The sequence below is a fragment of the Fistularia commersonii genome, chromosome 12, assembly GCF_037954325.1.
Source record: "Fistularia commersonii isolate RoL2024-O1a breed Wild chromosome 12, RoL_Fcom_v1.0, whole genome shotgun sequence".
NCBI lineage: Eukaryota > Metazoa > Chordata > Actinopteri > Syngnathiformes > Fistulariidae > Fistularia > Fistularia commersonii.
The window spans coordinates 15045620-15065490 of NC_141295.1; the positions used below are offsets into that span (position 1 = coordinate 15045620).

At 41.8% G+C, this 19871-nt stretch overlaps 1 protein-coding gene across 1 annotated transcript; it reads left to right on the forward strand.

Annotated features, from left to right (window-relative positions):
- The first annotated feature begins 6537 nt into the window (after positions 1-6537).
- Positions 6538-18248, forward strand: il15 (interleukin 15). Its single transcript, XM_086157332.1, has 6 exons — positions 6538-9287; positions 13914-13987; positions 15207-15294; positions 15426-15470; positions 16282-16416; positions 16722-18248. Exons 1-6 carry the CDS (start codon positions 9213-9215, stop codon positions 16824-16826), a joined length of 522 nt encoding a protein of 173 aa, XP_086013458.1. The 5' UTR covers positions 6538-9212; the 3' UTR covers positions 16827-18248.
- Positions 18249-19871: the final 1623 nt, after the last annotated feature.

Sequence of the window (19871 nt, forward strand, 5' to 3'; positions counted from 1 at the left end):
GGCGGTGCAAAGGTAAGGTAATAAAATAAATGGAAAAAAAGGTTATCAGTGTAAAACAAGATATACAAGGTGCCTTGGGGATTCATGCATTCAGCAGAGTGATGACTCATGGGAAAAAGCTGGCGGAGCAGGTGTACGGCGATCTTTACCTACCCAGCAGAGAGCGGAAGAGAGAAAACGTGTTGTCCAGGATGTGATAGGACTGCTGTGATGCTGCCTGTTTCCTAATTGGAAAAGTATAGGTCCTGAATTGAGGGCAGTTTGGCATGTTCAATTCTTCCCGCAGTCAAGATTGTCCGTCTCAGTCCGTTCCCGTCCTGTTTGATGGGCCGAACTAAACCAGATAATTGCTGAGGTGCTTAGAACAGGCCGGATGACCGCAGTGTGAAACTCAACTAGCAGCTCCTGAGGCAGGGTTTGAAAGTGTATCCTCTGGGGCCTTTTCTGATGATCTCATCTATGTTGGATGGCTACACAGGTCCCGGGAGATGATGGATCCTAGAAACATGCAGGGGAACATTCAAGTGAGTCCACAATCACATGCATAATTCAAGTTTGACTGACCATAAATCCCAATGAAGCCGTTCTACTCCAAAGACTTATCATCAGGTTAAATCATGCATTCGTATCGTGCCCATTTGGTTGAGACATGCATTTTTCTAACGTGCCGTGACACAGTTGAATCTTCAAAGAGGTCCTCCAGGTTGAGGTATATCCTTCAGAAGTGATGTGCCAGTCGTGAACAGATCATCCAAAACTTGAGTCATTTTCTTGACTCGTGAGTCATGATTCCTTTTTTCCATGAACTTGTTCACTAACTTGTGAGAAGCCCTCCCCTCTTGTGAAAAGAACAACTCATGAACCCGCTCCCCTTTGCAGAAAAAAACACTCACAAAAAGACTGACTTACGAAGTAGCCTTTGCCTCTGGCAAAAAGAACAACTCACGTAGTAGCCCTATACTCTCGTGAAAAGAACAACTCTGGAGTAATCCTGGCCTCTCATGAAAGACCAACCCCAGGAAAGAAGGATGGAGGGTTAAAAAAAAGAAATAAAGCAATATCTTTCCGTAGACATGCGCCAGTCATGAACGGGTAATTCAAAACTTGAGTCATTTTACGTACTCACAAGTCAGGATTCTTTATTCCCATAAACTCGTTCTTGTTAGTAATGTGGGTAACCCTCCCCATGAGGATGCCCAAGGAATGGAGAAGTGCGATGGGGTTCATTTTTGAGAACAAACGAGATGTGTAGAATTGCCGTAACTAGAGGGATAAAGTTGAATGAAGTTATGGGAAAGAGTGGTTGAAACTAGCCTAGCCCTGAATCAACATTTGTGAGCAACAGTGTAGTTTCATGCCCAGAAGGAGTACTAAAGATACAGTATTTGCCATGAGAAATCTGGGTAGAGAGAAGGTCAGAAGGAACTGCATTGTGTCTTTGTCTTCGAGTACTTCCTCTCCTTTTGGCTGTCCCTTGAGGGGTCGTCACAGCAAGTCAACCTTTTCCATCTAACCCTATTCTCTGAATCCCCCTCTGTCACACCAACTACCCTTATATCCTCTCTCACTATGTCCATAAATCTTCCCTTTGGTCTTCCTCTAGATCTCCTACCAATATATTCACTATCCCTCCTCTGTACATGACTCAACACCTGCTATTACACCTGCAGCACACCTCACCACTGTCTCACAGCAAGCATACATGTCCTGCATCAGTCTAACTTAGCTTCCCTGCCACTCCAGACTTTCTCATACAATACCAGAGTTCCTCTCTCTGCACCATGTAATATGCTTCTTCTAGGTCTACAAAAGCACAATGCAGTTCCCTCTGACCTTCTCTGTGCTTCTCTATTAGCATGCTTAAAGCAAATACTGCATCTGTAGTACTCTTTCTAGGCATGAAGCCATACTGCTGTTCACAAATGCTGACTTCAGCTCTCAGTCTAGTTTCAACAATTTTTTCCCATAACTTCACTGTATGGCTCATCATCTTTATCCCTCTATAGCTATGCAAATCTGCAAATTGCCCTTGTTCTTTAAAATTGGCACCCAACACGCTTCTTCTCCATTCCTCAGGCATTTTCTCACTCTCTAAGATCCTGTAGAATAATATCACCAGAATCTCTACCTTTACCTAGACACTTCCATACCACCACAGGTAGATCAGAACCAACCGCCTTTCCACTCTTCATCCTCTTAACTGGCTTCCTCACTTCACTTTTATCAATCTCTGCTTCTTTGTGGTTTACAATAGTAACCTCTTCAATCCTTCCCTCTTTTTCCTTTTTTCCTCATCCACAGTTCTTCAAAGTTCTCTTCCTATCACTCTTCTAGCATCTGTCAATACATTTCCCTCTCTATCCTTAATCACCTGGACCTGTTGTACATTCTTTCCATCTCTCTGTTTTGCCAACCTGTATAAATAATTCTCTCCCTCCTTACTGTCCAACCGAGCAGACAAGTCATCGTATGCCCTTTGTTTTGCCTTTGCCACCTCTATCTTTACTGTATGCTGTATCTCCCTGTACTCTTGTCTGTTCTCTTCAGTCCCCTCAGTGTCCCACTTCTTTGCTAACCGCTTAATCTATATATACTCCTGCACTTCCTCATTCCACCACCAAGTATCCTATCTACTTCCTATCTACTTTCCTTCCAGATGATACACCAAGTACTCTCCTTCCTGTCTCCCTGATCACATTAGCTGTAGTTGTCCAGTCATCTGGAAGGTCTCCCTAACCACCCAGAGCTCCCATCTGTGGGGCATGCTAATTTCAACATCAAGCATCACACCGTCAATTTCCAGTTTCAGACTCGTAAGTCTATATGACATTCTTTTCACCTCCAAAACATTCCTAATAAAATCCTCCATCAAGATAACTCCTACCCAATTCTGCTCCTGTCAGTAGCATGATAGTAAAACCTGTTCCTAAGGTTCTAGCCTTACCACCTTTTCACCTGGCTCTCTCTGCTTCAGAACACGCCTTCGTCCTCTCCATCTTCGACACACAGTAGGCCAATTTCCACTGGAACCGTTTAGGTCATCGGTACTAATTGCGGTAATTGTTAACCCCGGCCTTGACTGATCCGGTATGACATTTTAGGGTATGATTTGCATATTTGGTTTTGGCAAAATGTTTATGCCGGTACCTTTCCTGACGCAACTTTTGGATTTATCTGTGCTTAGGACCAGCTCGGGGAGACACTTGCCCGTGCCCCTACCGGGGCAGGCTCAGAGAGACACTGGCCTGTGCTGCCCTGAGGCTGCATTTGCATAGTGTCTTTGTAGGCTTAGAAAAAGCATATGATAGCGTGCGGAGAGATGAAATATGGTACTGAATGAGGACGTCTGGAGTGGCAGAGAAGTATGTTAGACTGGTGCAGGACATGTATGCTAGCTGTGAGACAGCGGTGAGGTGTGCGATAGGTTTGACAAAGATGTTCAAGGTAAAGGTGGGACTACATCAGGGGTCAGATCTGAGCCCCTTCTTGTTTGCAGTGGTGATGGACCACTGACTGGCAGATGATATTAGATAGGAATCTCCATGGACCATGATGTTTGCAGATGACATTGTGATCTATAGTGAGAGCAGGTAACCGGTTGAGGAAAATCTTAAGAGCTGGAGGTATGCTCTGGAAAGGAGAGGAATGAAAGTTAGCTGTAGCAAGCCAAAATACAAGTGTGCATGAGAGGGACCCAAGTAGAATGGTGAGTTTACAGGGAGTGGAGATCAAAAAGGTAGAGGATAACCATGAATATGCTTTACTATTTGTCTCACACAAGGAGGTGTTGTTAAAAAGCGCAAAGAATTGTTATTTCTTTAAGAATCACAATTTATGGCACATATTTAAACCCATGCGATGGAAGACTATCAGCCAGAATGAAAGGAAAGGTATAAAAGACAGTGGTCAGTACTTCCTAAGTACAAGAAAACAGAGGAACAACACATGTTAGATGTTTTGGAGAGAAGGTCAGAGACGCCAGACTGAGATGGTTGGATCGTGGACAGAGGAGGGATAGTGAGTATATTGGTGGTTTGATGCTGGAAATGGAGCTGCCAGGCAGGAAGTCTACAGGAAGACCAAAGGCAAGATTTATAGATGCAGTGAGAGAGGAATCGCCACTGTGGCGACCCCTGAAGGGAAAAGCCGATAGGAGAGGAGAAAAAGAAGCGAAAGAAGAAGAAGTATGTTGTTTTTATCCACTGTTCTTTAGTGTAAAGTGTGCTTTAGTTTCAAGAAAGGCACTTATACATAAACTGTATTATTATTATTTCATCGTTATTGTAGCGAGTCACGAATGTTGGTGTTTATGTTGATGCTTGTTTTCTTTGGGATTTTGGGGTTGGTGGGAATTTTTTGGCTGGGTTTGGGGTGCAAAAAATTCAGTTTTTTTTTTTACTTTGAATTGAGCAGGAACAGTTCGTTGTATTTCAGGCTAATGTGGTGTGGCTGTGGCCAACAACAACTATTGCTCATTGAACAGGCATTTTACGGCCAGCGGGTCATATCTGGGCCGTTAGACTTTTTTATCTGGCCTGCCAAACTATTTGCTTTGAATATTTTAATAAGCATTTTTAATCAATATTGTATTTAGAAGCTCCTTATTTTTCCCTTTTGTTAAATTTTGGATGAATGATTGCATACAAAATCTTCTTCTTCTTTCGGCTTTTCCCGTCAGGGGTCGCCACAGCGAGTCAACTTTCTCCATCTAACCCTATTCTCTGTATCTTCCTCTCTCACACCAACTACCTTCATATCCTCTCTCACTACGTCCATAAATCTTCTCTTTGGTCTGCCTCTACACCTCTTGCCTGGCAGCTCCAATTCCAGTATCCGTCTACCAATATATTCACTATCTCTTCTCTGTACATGACCGAACCATCTCAGTCTGGCTTCTCTGACCTTCACTCCAAAACATCGTACATGTGCCGTCCCTCTGATAGACTCATTCCTTATCCTATCCATCCTGGTCACTCCCAAAGAGAACCTCAACATCTTCATCTCTGCAACCTCTAGTTCTGCCTGCTGTCTTTTGGTCATTGTAACAGTTTCTAGTCCATACATCATCGCTGGTCTCACCACTGTCTTGTACACCTTTCCAAATAATGATATATAATGATCACTTATGATTTTAAAGTTGAAATAAAATGCCAAAAAACAAAATATTTAAATTGCAATATTCATTTGGTTCTATTTACGTGATACCGAGTTGGCCCCACGCAAAGAAATTGACGTCACAGCATTGGTGACGTCACGTAACGCATTTGGTGAGGAAGTAAACATAGATGGCGGCGCCCTTGGACTGAAGGCAGTGGTGGAGATACACTGGAAAATCGGACTGGGATACTTTCCATTCTCAGTTCAAATTTTTACCTCATACAATTGGCTGGACTGGTGAGCAAAAAGCCTTCCAGCTCGCCTGTCTTACGGATAATACTTTGTCTTGCCTGCAGCTTCCGGAGCTGAGTGAGAGAGCTAATAATAGCGCGCTAACTGGTGTGCCTGGGTGGCGCTTTGGACCGTGTTTTCGTTCAGAGCTCTTGAAATCAGAGCTACACGGACGTCAGAGACGCGGATGGGAGTCACTGGGGGCCCTGGCAAATGATATTGAGGGGCTGACCCGGCGGGCATATGCCCAACACAGTGCAAATAGAATTGGTACGGGACCACTTTCCACACCTGCTACGTGGGGGTGACCCATCAGAGAGGGCGGGAAGCTACACGTGATTCAACCCTCCCAAATGTTCAGCAATGGCCTGGCCAGAGCAGGCCGCATGCGTCCCAGCTGTTCCTGCAGGCACCCTGGCCCCCCCAGCGCTGAAGCCCGGGGGCTGTGGAAGTATACCAGGCTGGGAGGAAGAAAAAAAAAGCACTGCATGCAGTAGGGCAAATGAGTGGAGAGAACCTCGATGCACAACGGTAGCAGCTTTGGCAGCTGTTGACAGAGTTCCACGACTGCTTCTCCTGTGACGAAGCGGAGCTGGGTCAGACCTCCCTGGTGCAACGCTCAATAGGCCTGAAGCTGTATCCCTATAAGTACAAGTTGCTGTGCCAGGAGGTCACCTTCCTGGGTCATTGGGTAGGGGGTGAGGGAATCGGTACCACAGAGGAGAAGGTGAGCATCATACGCGAGGCCAACCCCTGCAGACCAGAGGGCGCTTAAGAGTTATTTAGGGCTGGTTTCCTATTACAGGAAGTTTGTGCAGGGGTTTAGTTGCATTGCTGCTCCCCTGTACGGGCTTTTGCAGAAAGACCAGTCTTTCCTCTGGTCTGACGACTGTGACAGCTTTTTCGCACACTGCAGCAAGCCCTGAGAAGCGCACTAATCCTTGCACCCCCTGACCCTGACTTACACTTTGTTCTGTACACAGATACGAGTGGGGAAGGGGAAGGGGCTGTCCTATATCAAGTGTCCTGAGGGAGAGAGGGTAGTGGCCTACTACAGCAAAGCTCTGAGTAAAGCAGAGCGGAGATACTGTGTCACACGTAGGGAGCTGCTTGCTGCAGTGTTGGGCCACCTACAAAAGTTTCCAGTGGGGGAGCCGATGCAGCGGGTGGGGGTAGATGTCGTCGGACCATGGCCATGCACAGAGAGGCAATCGATATATACTCACTGCAGTGGCGTATTTCCCGAAATGGCCCGAGGCCTATGCACTGCCTGATCGGGAAGCAGAGACAATGGTAGATGCACTGCTTGGGGGGATGTTTAGCCGGCTTGGTGTCCCGCAATCCATCCATAGTGACCAGGGCAGAAATTTTGAGTCCAAAGTGTTTGCCACAATGTGCTCTCACTTGGGCATCAGCACAACACCACTCCACAACCAGAGAGACAGATTCGTGGAGAGGTTCAATCGTACTCTGGGGGTGAAGTTATCCATGCTGGCGTCCAACCACCAGCTAGACTGGGATCTGCACTTACCCCTCGTTTTGATGGCATGCCGCACAGCGATCCAGGAGTTCTCCGCATGCACACCTGCTCTTCTCATGTTGGGCAGGGAGTTGAGAACACCAGTAGAGTTGGCCTTTGGAAGGGTTTCAACTATCCCCGCTGGTCCGGCCTACGCCAAGCAGCTGCAGGATCGCTTGGATTCAGCGCACGTTTACACCCGTAGGCAACTGGAGGTTGCGGGCGTGCGCCAGAAACGGAATTATGACTTGCGCGCAAATGGATGTCATCTCACAGTTGGGGAGCTGGTGTGGGTCTACGTGCCGATAACAAAGAGGGGCAGATACCCCAAACTGGACAGTCATTGGTTAGGGCCATGTTTCGTCCTTGAGGTGGTTTATCGGGTGCAGTTATCCTCCCGGGGACGCAAGGTAGCACTCCACCGGGACTGGCTGGCACCCTATAGGGGCTTCGCGACACCTGCGGGCGCCACAAGGAATGCCATACCCGAGGGACCAGGTCCGACAGCCAGCCCGGAGAGTGTTGTGAGCAGGGTCCTGCCTGCAAACCCGGGACCATCCACTTGTCCGTTTGGGGAAACAACCAAGCACCAAGATACCACTCCAAGAGGACGACCAAGGAGAAGACATGTGTCGCCGAGGTTCAGAGACTTTGTCCTCGGGGTCGAGGACTCCACTAAGGGGGGGTTAGTGTAGTGGGTCACGGATATTGGTGTTTATGTTGATGCTTGTTTTCTGTGTGATTTGGGGGTTGATGGGAATTTTGTGAGTGTGGTTTGGGGTGCAATGAATTCTTTGGGTTTTTACCTGGAATTCAGCATGAACAGTTAGTTGTATTGCAGACTTGTGTGGCGTGGCTGTGGCTAACAACAGCTATTGCTCATTAAACAGACGCTTTACAGTCACCCGGGTGCTTCCCTGACTGAAACACTTCCTTATTGTTTGTCTCTATGTTGTTTTTATCCACTGTTCTCTATTATAAAGTGTGCTTTTGTTTTAAGAGAGGCAATTATAAATAAAACATAATTATCATTATTGTTATAACTCAGTGGTGGTCCGTCAGGAGCTGCAAGGCTTTCTCTGTTGGCCTAAAAAATATCTGAATCACAGATTTTAATTATATTTGTCCGTGAATACTTACTAAATTAATTCAAAATTGTCTGTTCACTTCCTTTCATAGCCTTTCTCCTGGTTGTGCTGCTTCCAGTCATGCATTTTCATAGTAAAGCATTTAACCAATTATATTTCAGCCATCATCTGTTGCCAGGCAGGGTCAAAGTCAAAGCAATCTGCCTGGGGGGGCTGAACAACCAGTTGTGCCAGCCCTTTACCCAAAAAGATAAGTATTGATGACGCTGTTGCTTCGACCGATCAGATTTTGAGTCACTTCAGCCACTTCAGCGTATTCACACCTTCTGATTGTATAGTCAGAGAGTGGACAAGTGTATTAGCGAGGAGAAGCGTACTAGTGAGCTGCGAACAGAAATATGGTTGTGTTTGTTTAATATCGGTTTTGTCAACCCACAATGGCTGCAGGAGGAGAAGAAACAGATTTAGTTGCTATTATATTATTAAAGCCATTTTCTAGATGGAGTTTTGAAGAAAAGCTGGACATAATAAAGAAAGGTCGGTCAACACCTAAGCTAACGTACCTGTCACAACCAGCAAAAGGATTTGACCCACATTTTCAAGCCACAAACTTTTGAGGTACACTGCATATTGTATTGCTGGGAGTGCTTGGAGCCGAAGTGCACGGATAATCTGTACGACAGAATAATTGAACTCATTTAGAGGAAAGAAAGGAGGATGGATTTTGTCTACAAATGATCAGAATTTTGAATTAAAATGCTGTTAGTTTCCTAAATAATACTGAAAGTTTATAAGGTTATTACTGGTGTTTTTTTATGTGTTATCTATCCGTGATACATATCTCTTTATACTGCATTTCTGCATGATAAGATGATTTTTATAGCCATAAACTAATTATTGGGGGGGGTGGGTTGATTCGGAGGCCAAGGTGGTGTAAAATGCACGGCTCGCCACTGTTATTACCATTATTATAACCTCCCCGGGGTGACGAACGACAGATGGGGCGTGGCGTCCATAATCGTGGGCGTGGACTCGATCCGCTCCTCGAACTTAAGTCCGATCTCCGTACACGGACGAGTTCTCGTCGAATTCCCCACTAACCCACTCCCTTCCTCCCTTCCTTCCTTCCTTCGTGGCATATCACGGCGCGGGCCGAAATGCGCCAACTATCGCGCAGTGCCGCCGTCTCCGCGTTGGAAAGGTGAGCGGCCGCTGCGATGCCGACGGACTTCACGACTTCACTCCCGGTGATCGTCGTGCTCGTCACCTGTCCCGCCGGCAACCGGGGAGCGGTAAGATCCACATCCTGGGGCGGGTGTGGGTGGGTTGATGTCACACTCGTGACAAGTGCATAGGCTGCAGGTTTTTTTTAATCATTATTGGAAAGGACATGGATTGCAAGATAAAGTGTAGAAAACAACAATCGAAGGTGTTAAGATGTGTCGATCCACGTGGGTTCGTTTCTCCGCTCCACGCGAGGAGCCCCACTGTGTTCACTTCGGGTTTGAGGTGCACCGAAATACCTTCACTTTCACTTAGTGCAGTGCACTGCGCGGATTCTGGAGCGCTCACTTGTTGCCAGATATGCGTGAGTTTCCAGCTGCAATAATAAACAACCAGCCAAATCTTAATCAAAATCTTAACCCGAACCGGAAACATTTAAAAAAAAAAAACATTGTAAAGAGAACCAAATCTGCAGGGCGACTGCAAGAAATGAGATATGAGCCGCTAAAAAAAAAAAAAAAATCACAATTTAATCCTTTTCTTAATCAAGAGGATTGAGTGCATTTGAAAAGGACGTGAATAAAGAAGGATAAAGAATGAAATGACTCGCTAAACTGATTCAAAGTCTGATAAATGCACAAAAAACGTTGAGAATGAATTTCGATAATTGAAAAAAATGTTTGGAAAAAAAAGGTTTGCGTAATTACTGGTGCGTTCTATCTGTTGCAGTTGTCGGCAGACCGCTGCACCAGTTCGATGACACTAAATGGAACAACAGCAACAACAAACGCAGATGCGGGAGCCCAAAAGGGATTAACTCCTTGTAAAACCATGACAAGCCTCCTCTTATCTCGAACCACTTCAGATGGAACTCATGTCAATCAAATATTTGTTTATTATTATATTGATCTTGCAATATTTTCAAAAAAATGGGATCAACTTAACCCAAGCACAAAATTTGCGGGAAACCTGCTCTATCTGGCAACAGTGCAAGAGCCGCCCCATCTGCTGGGGAGAAAAAAACCCCACCCTGGATCATTTCACTCTCCAGTGGCTACAAACAGTTATAAAGAAAGAGTTGTTCCTTTTTAAGAGCTTGCAAAATCGTATGAGTGCTTTTGCTGACAAAGGGGCATCTGCATCTTTTTCAACATCGGCTTTTCTGAATCGGACTGCAGGTTGTACGCACTCTTGAATACGTGAATGGGGCAGCTCACATTTTGACTCATGTCGTATGTAGAGATTGACCAACGCACTGACTGGAGTCCAGAGGATTAACCGATTTTCAAAAGAAAAGCGAAACCGCTGTTTCACCATTAACTCATGAGCAACAGGAAAACAAAAAAATGGTGAATAGAAGATACATAAATCATCCTTAGATGCGATCAGGCACAATGGTGACACAATGTCTGTGGAGTCAGTGGGAAACAACAGGAATGGGTTGGGTCGCCTGTCTGGACACTGACCTTTAGCATCATCTGTAGCGATCGCTCCAGCGGAGGTGTCAGTACCCCTGGGAGACTCCAGGAAACTCCACGTCAGGTTATTCATTCGAGTTATTTTTGACTGACTGCCAACTTCTCTGAAACGTAACACTTACATGAAAATTCATGGGACTATGGATGCAATGGCGGAACGGCATCTGGTCCACCCTGATTCTGCACACCTTCTCTTTCAAGTCTAGTACCAAGACTTTTCCTTTTAAAAGTGTTCAAATCTTCTGATAAAAAAACAAAACAAAAAACGGCAAGCCAAATAAGCCCTGGAGTCCGGTAGAGTTGAGGTAGTTTTAAAAATGAACCGATCTGTACGCTCGATTGAAGCTGTCCCTCAACTGTCTCTGCTTTCCTCGTAGCCTCTCTGGGACGCTAACCTTCTGTCCTATAAACCAATCACCCTTTCTCTCTCTTGTCATCTTAGCCTTTCTATGACCACAACTTTCAAACATCAATCGTTGAAGGTCAATAGTGAATAACATGTGGTAACTCAGTGCAATTTTTAGGAATTTAGACAATTCAACGGCTTGTTAGACAGATGCTGGAATTGTAGCTCTGCCAGGCAGGAGGTGTAGAGGCAGACCAAAGAGAAGATTTATGGATGTACTGAGAGAGGATATGAAGGTAGTTGGTGTGAGAGAGGAGGATACAGAGAATAGGCTTAGATGGAGAAGGTTGATAAACAATGCCAGCAGAGCTGCTATGCAAAGCGCTAACTAGGACATTTGGACCAACCGCGGGTTCACTTTGACAGCTATGTGATTGGATGGGTGCCTGCCCTACGAAAATTAGCATTAACTGCTCCATTATTTCTGGCAAAGAAATACTAAATGAGTTTACAGTGCAATTTATTACACATTAAATTATAACTCAGATCTGCGAATGTCCGGTGCTGCACTTCCGTTTCTGGTCTCACTGAGCTGACCCATTCTGGGCTTATGGTCCATAAGGATTGAAAGGGAGCGAGCACTCTGTTTTAACTTTACAGAGTGTGCGAAAACAAATAGCAGTCCCGAAAACGGTGCCTTGTAGAGCAGAATGATACCCATCTCTGGTTTAAAAGCCTTCATCTGCCACTTTGAGTGCAACAGTTCTGTTTCTTGCTGAAAATCCTTTTCCAGGGCTTTCCAACATTTCCATAGCACAGGTTTTGTACTTTGAGCTGAGATATGATAGCCCAGGTAAAGGAAAACTGCTGCTTTGAATATAATACCGAAATACCATATTTCATGGCCAGGCACTTTTCAATTCACTACAGAGTAAGGAATTTTGGTCAGTTTGGACTGTAATAACAAAGTGTGTGAACCTTACAAGTGCATGTGTCAAGAAAGATAAGGTTTCAAGACAGTTGGAATGAGAAAAAGACAGGAGGCAGAGCTGGAGGATGAGCATGGATAGGATCAGGAATGACTTCATTGGAGAGACGATACATCTAAGATGGTCTGTAGATAAAGTCAGACTAAGATGGAGGGTCAGACTAGTGGAAGACTGGAGGTGAGTTTATGAATGGAGGGAAAGAGGACATGAAGTTAGTTGGTGTGAGAGAAGAGGATGCAGAGGAGAGGGTGAGATCGAGGCAGAAGATTGACAGATAAGGGTCCTACTTTTACTTCTTCCTTAAACAGGATACTAAAATAGAATAGGGAACCGCTCCATGTCCGGATTCTGCCCTCAGTCCAAAAACATGCAGAGCATTAATTGCAGAACTTAACTTGCACGGAACTTAACTCCGTGATGGAGAGTGAATGGTTGCACGTCTCTATGTGACATGAGATTGAGAAGGTGGCCAAGGAGAGAAAAGTCTGTCTCTGCTTAGAACGTTGCCCCTGTGAACAAACCCCGAATATGCGGCAGAAATGAATTGGATGGAAGGAAGGTAGATAAGTAGGTAGGTAGTTAATTTCCATGACATACTCTAATACAGTGTTTCCCCAACCTTTTTTGAGCCACGGCACATATTTTACATTAGAAAAATCACACGGCACACCACCAAATAAATATGTCAAAAACAGTTTATAACGAATCAGAATGAAACCGTAGTCTCAATTTACTTAGAGTGAAATCTAATATATCTGATATCTGTATATTCGTCAAGTTGCAATGCAAATTTCCCACTGATGTGCAACTTTTCCAGAACACTTTTTTGCAATGTCCCAAGACATGTCATCAAGATGTCTGGAAATGGTATTATTTGAAAGAACTCGGGCTATTTCTTTATCAACGCCAGAGCTGAGCATTTCTTCTACAATGATTTTGCCGGCAGGTAGTATTAATGTTTTGCTATGGTGTGTGGCTGTTTGGATTTAGAGATGAGTTCAGCAACTTTGTAGCAAGCTTTCACTGCTTTCTCGCTCGTCCTGGTAGTTTTCAACAATGCTGCCTGTTTGTTTACGCAGATACAAGTACTATTTATTTTAAAAATGTATCACGCAAAGCTTCACTAATCACTCTGATACACAGATGCACAGGTTAATTCACTACCCGTTGCCATCGAATGGGCACGCTGCCCACATAGACATAGGAAGACACATTATTTGCGTTGGATAAATAATTTTCGGACCAATCAGGTGAAAGTGGGTATTTTTCCACGGCACACCTGATGATCTCTCACAGCACACTAATGTGCCGTGGCACAGTGGTTGGGAAACACTGCTCTAATACACATAGTCTTGCCATGAAAATATGCTATCATTTAATTTAGATTCACAAGGTCCAATCACATGCACTCATATATGTATCCCGGGTTGTGACAGCGAATCACATCACTCCATCTAACCCTCTCCCCTGCATCTCTCCCCTCTCACTCCACTGTGAATACACCAAAAGATAGACTTGGTGTTTAGCCTTCCGAGTTGATGAACTCATGAAAGTAGATGCAACAGTTTCACCAAATGTTTTATGATGACATCTTTGATACAAAACTAGCTTTTGACTCTGTTCAAAAGTATTCCAGGTTTTTCTTTGCATGCGTCATCTTATCCAGATCTCTTTTAGGGGGACTTGATCAGGATTAGCTGATCAGCTGGAACTCCTTACATAAAAATGGGAAAATTATTGACCCAGCAAAGGGAACCCTATAAGATCATGGGGTAGATAAAGTATTATGAAAAAAAAAATCCCTGGCTAAGCATTCTGGGTGCGCCAAAGTCCTGAACGGAATCATGAACTTGCGCTTTTATTCTTTCTTGTGACATGCAGTTCCAGCTGACAAGCAACCCGTGCAGAGACAACCACCAAAAAACCTGGGCATGGCTTTGTGTGTTTGTTCTAAGGTGGGTAGCAAAATTCAGGTTTACATTAAAGTGCCTCAAATTTTGAAATTTAATATTGTCACAACAATGAGAAATCGTTCATTCAGGGCTTTATTTCTTTTAGCTGGAAATTTCTTGAACATAAAAATTAAGAAAATAGTGAGTAAATGTGAATGAAGACCACTGTGATCACTGATCAACCTAACACAAAACATTTATTCGAAGTTTGAAATTAATATTCACTAATTAAAATGGGGTTATGACTGTTATTTAATCTTCTACCAGATTATTCCTCAGAGTTTTACACACTGCTCCTGTAATTGAGCTACTACTTTATTTTTCATGGGTGGAAATATTTACAAGAAAATGTCATTTCTCTTAGTATTAACAAGTGGAAAAGACAAATTTCACTTGTAGTTTACAGAAGCCCCAGTAAGGTTTATTTTAGCAAAACATGATATTACTCCTCCTCACAAGAAATTAGGGTCCACTTTAACCGAGGAACTGTTATACTTTAAAAAACGGATTATTTCAAAACAATGCATCAAAAGTATATTAATGGGTTTTTGAGATAACAGTCTATGGCGAAAGACGCCCTGTTTTTCACTGACACCTCTTAACCACCCTAAATTTCTATATTAAACTGATTCCTGTATTGTGGTGATCCCATAATGAACCTTCTGTTAATGTGTGCTGAGCAGATAAGCACACGTTTCATTCATTTGACCTGTGTATTATCACAAAGTGTCATTGATATCATAAATCTCTTATGGAAGGGAGACCTGGATAAGAAAGCAGCGATTTGCATAAAACAAACAGCTCATGATGTCATTCCACCTGTACAACAGCACAACAGGAAGTCAGAAACAATATATATATATAAATATATATATACACACACATGCACATACACACACATGCATATATATATACACACTGGTATGTGTATATATATATATATATACACACACATATATATAGTAGCTAGTTACTATATATTACACAATACATATATTTATGTATATATATATATATATATATATATATTAGTTACTTTTTGAAGAAACTGCAAAAATGTCTAAATAATTGGATTAAAAATGATTTTGAATTATTTTTTGATGATTAGCAAATCCTAATTACATTAAAAACCTACAACTAATTAATACAGTTTGTTTGATTATCTAAAGACTCACCTGAATTTAATGCAATAAAGTAATTGTGTGTATGTGTTCCTTTTAAGCTTTTTAAGCTCATCTACGTACGCCTCTTTTGTGGAGGATTCGGGGCGCTTAAAGGCTTGCTTGCCGAATCTGACACCCACCATTGAGGTGAGAAAAGGTATCAAATAATTTTGGTTGTGTTCTACAACTTCTGTGTTATGTCTCAGAGATATAATATACAAACTGAAAATTTTCAGGTACTTGAATTATGTTTTTTTTTCTCATCTGTTTCGTTTCAGAAATCAGACGCCATGTTATATGCGCCATCCATAACAGAAATCATAGTAAGTTGTTTGGCAGTTTTCACTAAACCCTATAAATCTTATTTTCTTAACGGCATGTTTTTGCTTTATTATTTTATGTGCTTTATTTATTTTACGTGTTCTGCCTGCTGTTGATATTCACCTTGACTCTCCATGACTTGTCCTTGCCTTTGCATTTCACTTTACAGTGCTCGATGAGATTTTTCTTTTTTTCCCTTTTTTTAAGTTTTTCTAATGCTCTGTGCCATTGCCTCATAAGGGGTAAACATTAAATTACAATCTGATGACGACAGTCACATAAAGCAATTCCTCATCAATTATTTATTTTATATTTAATTTGAAAATGGTGGGTAAGAGCTCCGCCTCGCAGCAAGAGGAAACCTGGTTTGATCCCAACAGGGTGGCTTTCTGCGTGGAGATAATGAATGAAAAATTAATGTTCATGATTATAAATAGGTTATTTTAGGGTCTGATTACTGATTGTCAGGTCACAAGAGCCCAGCTTTTTTTTAACCACTGTGTCACTGTTATTGTTTTTATTTTCATTGTTTCTTTGAAAACTGTTATTTTGTGTATATGTCTCTACAGTCCTTGACTGTTGAGGAAGGGGCCTTAAAAATGTATTATTATTATTATTCTTATTATTCTTATTCGTATTATCATTATTATTATTGTTATTGTCATTATTATAAAGCACTTGACGATGTGAGTCTGTTTGCTCACTGAAGTTATCAGCTGTCATCAGATACCGTATCCCCACTTTTCATGTCTCCACATTATTAATCTTTGAATGTGTACACTGAGAAACATCTTTTGTTTTTTTCTTTCTTAGTGGACATGTAAAAAAACATTTCTCAAGTACTATATTGTGGAGCTATTAATGGTGATTGAAGAAGAGGAAGTTGATGACAGCAACTCAGATTGCATCTCTCATTTCAATGCAACTTTTCATCCTGAGGCCAGCTCTGTAAGTCCTGTTTACATTCTCCTCAAATGGATAATACATTATCCCGAAGATAAACTTGGAGTAGACTTCCACAGCATTCTTATTTTATGTATCTCTTTAATTTGTTTTGATGGGGAATCCAAAACTAAGAAAAAAATTGATTTTGTCATTCATTCCACCATAAGTTAATTTATTTATACAATGACACGCATTGCATATCATACAGTATCATGTTGGATTCACAAAAACCCTGCAGCACATTTTCACGTGACCTGCATATGCGGACCTGTTTGAAGATATGTTTAATTGTATTTTTTCGTTTTTAGGTCACGTGTCCACCATGTGAGGCATTCTCACTTAGGAATATTACAATATTTCTGGAGAGATTAAATACCCTTTTAGAGGCAATGGCTGTGATTGATAATATGTGACATGTAAAAAATCTCCTATTCTTATAAATGTGCCTGTTAGGGTTTTATAAATAAAGCCCTTGTAAAAATGCCATCCTCAGGTTGTACAAAATGTATGTATTGTTTAAACAATGCAGAATGTTATTAAGCTTATGACAAAACTGAATTGAACACTTCTTTTCTGACTTTGAGTTACTAAATGTGTATGCTACATGGAGCAGAGGATCCTGGTAGTACTTATCAGGAAGGTGTGTGTATGTGTGTGGGTGTGTGTGTGTGCGTGTGAGAGTTTGAGAAGTAAAGGAAATTATGTTTAGAATTCATGACCTTTAAGACCTGCTGGCAGATTTAAAAGGCATGCACTCTGTTTATGCATGAATTTATGTGAAGTTAAATACTATATCAATAACTGCCATTGATGGGAAGGCAATTTACTCTCATGAAACCGGCTCCATAATTTTAGGCAATAAAGACCAGAAAAAACCCACTGGCAAAAATGATTAGTTCTTTGGAAATTATTTATTTGCATGCCCAATAAACCATCCATCCATCCATCCATCCATCCATCCATCCATCCATCCATCCATCCATCCATCCATCCATCCATCATGTACTGCTTATCCTGCACTCAGAGCTACAAACAGGACTGTCTTAGAAAATTAGAATATTGTGATAAAGTTCTTTATCTTCTGTAATGCAATTACAAAAACAAAAATGTCATACATTCTGGACTTGTTACAAATCAACTGAAATATTGCAAGCCTTTTATTATTTTAGTATTGCTGATTATGGCTTACATCTTAAGAAAACTCAAAAATCCTATCTCAAAATATTAGAATATCATTCCAAAGCAATTTTTGTTTTTTAATTGCATTACAGAAGATAAAGAACTTTATCTCAATTTTTCTGTGACAGTCCTGTATAGAGACAATCAACCACGCTCATTCATAAGTCTGGGCATTTTTCATTTTTTTTCCCAATTTACTAATAGATAAATTATTGTAAATATATTTTCCTTTCACATGTTTTTGAAATGTTTGAGGAAACCGGAGCACTTGAGAGTAAACCCAAGCAGACAATGGCAGAACATGTAAACACACAAAACAAACTATATTTTTTGTAAATTTTGTAAAAAAAGTTTTTTTCGTTGTTGAATTTTATTTTTTTATGATATATGGCATTGTAAGTGTTGCCATAATAAACAATATCCTTTCCCTGTGTAGAACCACAATGGTGTTATGACATTATTTGAAAGCCAGCAGACTGGAAGTTTCACATGGTTGATCTGTAACTTGAATTTTGTGTCGTAACCTAGGGAATATGTTTGAGCAAAATAGACTTAATGTTAAACGCACGTAACTTTATAAACACAAACAACGTTGATGTGTGTACATTTACAAGAGAAGCAATTCTTTACATTTGAGGTGCAGCTGAAACTCAAGCAAATCCTTTTGAATTCGGCAAAATGAAGACTGTGACAATTTGAAAAAAAAAAAAAAAACGGCACGGGGAGTTTTCACACCTGCAGCTCTTAAATCTTGCAGAAATGAACAGATAATTGCTGATTATTGCCGTGATTATAATTTGTCTACATTCACTGATTCACATTCAAAATGACTGCACAAATGCCATGATTATATACATGGTGAGGAATTCAAAAACGAACGTTTATAACCGAAAGACTGTTTTGAACATCAATTTTCAACATGTTTTAGCTAAAAACCGAGGTATTACGCTCCTCATACCTCACACTCTATCTTCTAGCAACATGTTGCAAACATGTTCCTGCCCAAGGTTAAGTGGGTCAGTTTATATTTAAATTCAAAACAGCCCGTGTGTTAAAACTGTGTCAGTTTTCTCCCTTGCGACCCTTGGCTGGTTAATCACGGGGTTTCACAGAGTGAATCACCTGGTGCTCACCTTGGGATTTCAAACCAGTAAGATGATCAGCCTGGAGGAAGTTGAGGCTTCATGGATGCGGTTCGCTGGACACGTTGTGAGCCGTTTGGTAAGAGGGGTCATTCTCGCAACAAAAAACTTTCAAGTCATTGTTTACTCCCCAAGGAGCTCCGGGTGACTGGTAGGCCGAAAAGATATTCCAGTTATCAGTGATGAAGAACTGAGTGACCCTTGACAGAGGCCTTGAAAGCGTGAAAAAGATCTGTTGAAAATGAAATATGGCAACCATCGCAACCCAAGGTCAAACTCCTGTGAATTTTAAGATTTGCAAAAAAAAACCCTCCCATCAAGGTTTACTCTAATCTGTACAAATGATATGCACATTTCAATTAAGCTACTTTCCTTCAGTTAGAAACAGTTTGATAGTGTAAGGTTTTGGATTTCAAATGTCACGTATCCTCCTTTCTAGAATTGCTTCCCAGGAGTCAAATAAAGTTTTTTGAATTGAATTTGAGAACACTGTGACTGTTAATGCACCCGTGCATTACAGTTTCCTCAAGGAATAAGATGTTAAGAAGTGGCGGAAAGTAAAATATGCTCCGTTGTGGAGCATACATGTCCGGGCTTGAAGAAGTGTTCATTACTGTTCCGACAGTTTAATACAAGTAAGATTCAACGTGTTTTAAACGATTTTTAAATTGGAAATCGTCACCTACTTTATGATAATGACGCTGCATTGAAATGAAACAAGCGAACGGTAAAACGCATTAAACCTGTAAATTACATGATATCAAGTGTGGAGTAAAAAGAACAATTAACTCCAGTGTCCTGCTCATAAACCCTCCATGACGGGGACCCAAGCGGAATGCTGAGGTAACAGAAATTAGAGGTAAAGAAAGGGAAGTACTTCGGTTCAACGGTCCAGAGCAATGTGGTGTGTGGAGAGGAGGTGGAGAATTAGGTAAAAGCAGGTTTGAACATGTGTAGAAACATGACAAGTTATATATGAGTATCAGCTTGAATGAAAAAGGTAGCGGGATTAAGGAAAACACAAGAGATGAAGAAGTTGAGGTTCTCTTTGAAAGGGAGGAAGATGGATGGGATCAGGAATGAGTCCATTGGAGGGAAAGCACATGTTGGATATTTTGGAGATAAAGTCAGACTTCG

Bases quoted from the DNA above. Each gene is read 5' to 3' on its own strand.
- il15 (XM_086157332.1), top strand. From the start codon at position 9,213: ATGCCGACGGACTTCACGACTTCACTCCCGGTGATCGTCGTGCTCGTC. The intron at 9,288-13,913 runs GTAAGATCCACA...TGTGACATGCAG, and splicing joins CCGCCGGCAACCGGGGAGCG to TTCCAGCTGACAAGCAACCC. The intron at 15,295-15,425 runs GTGAGAAAAGGT...GTTTCGTTTCAG, and splicing joins ATCTGACACCCACCATTGAG to AAATCAGACGCCATGTTATA.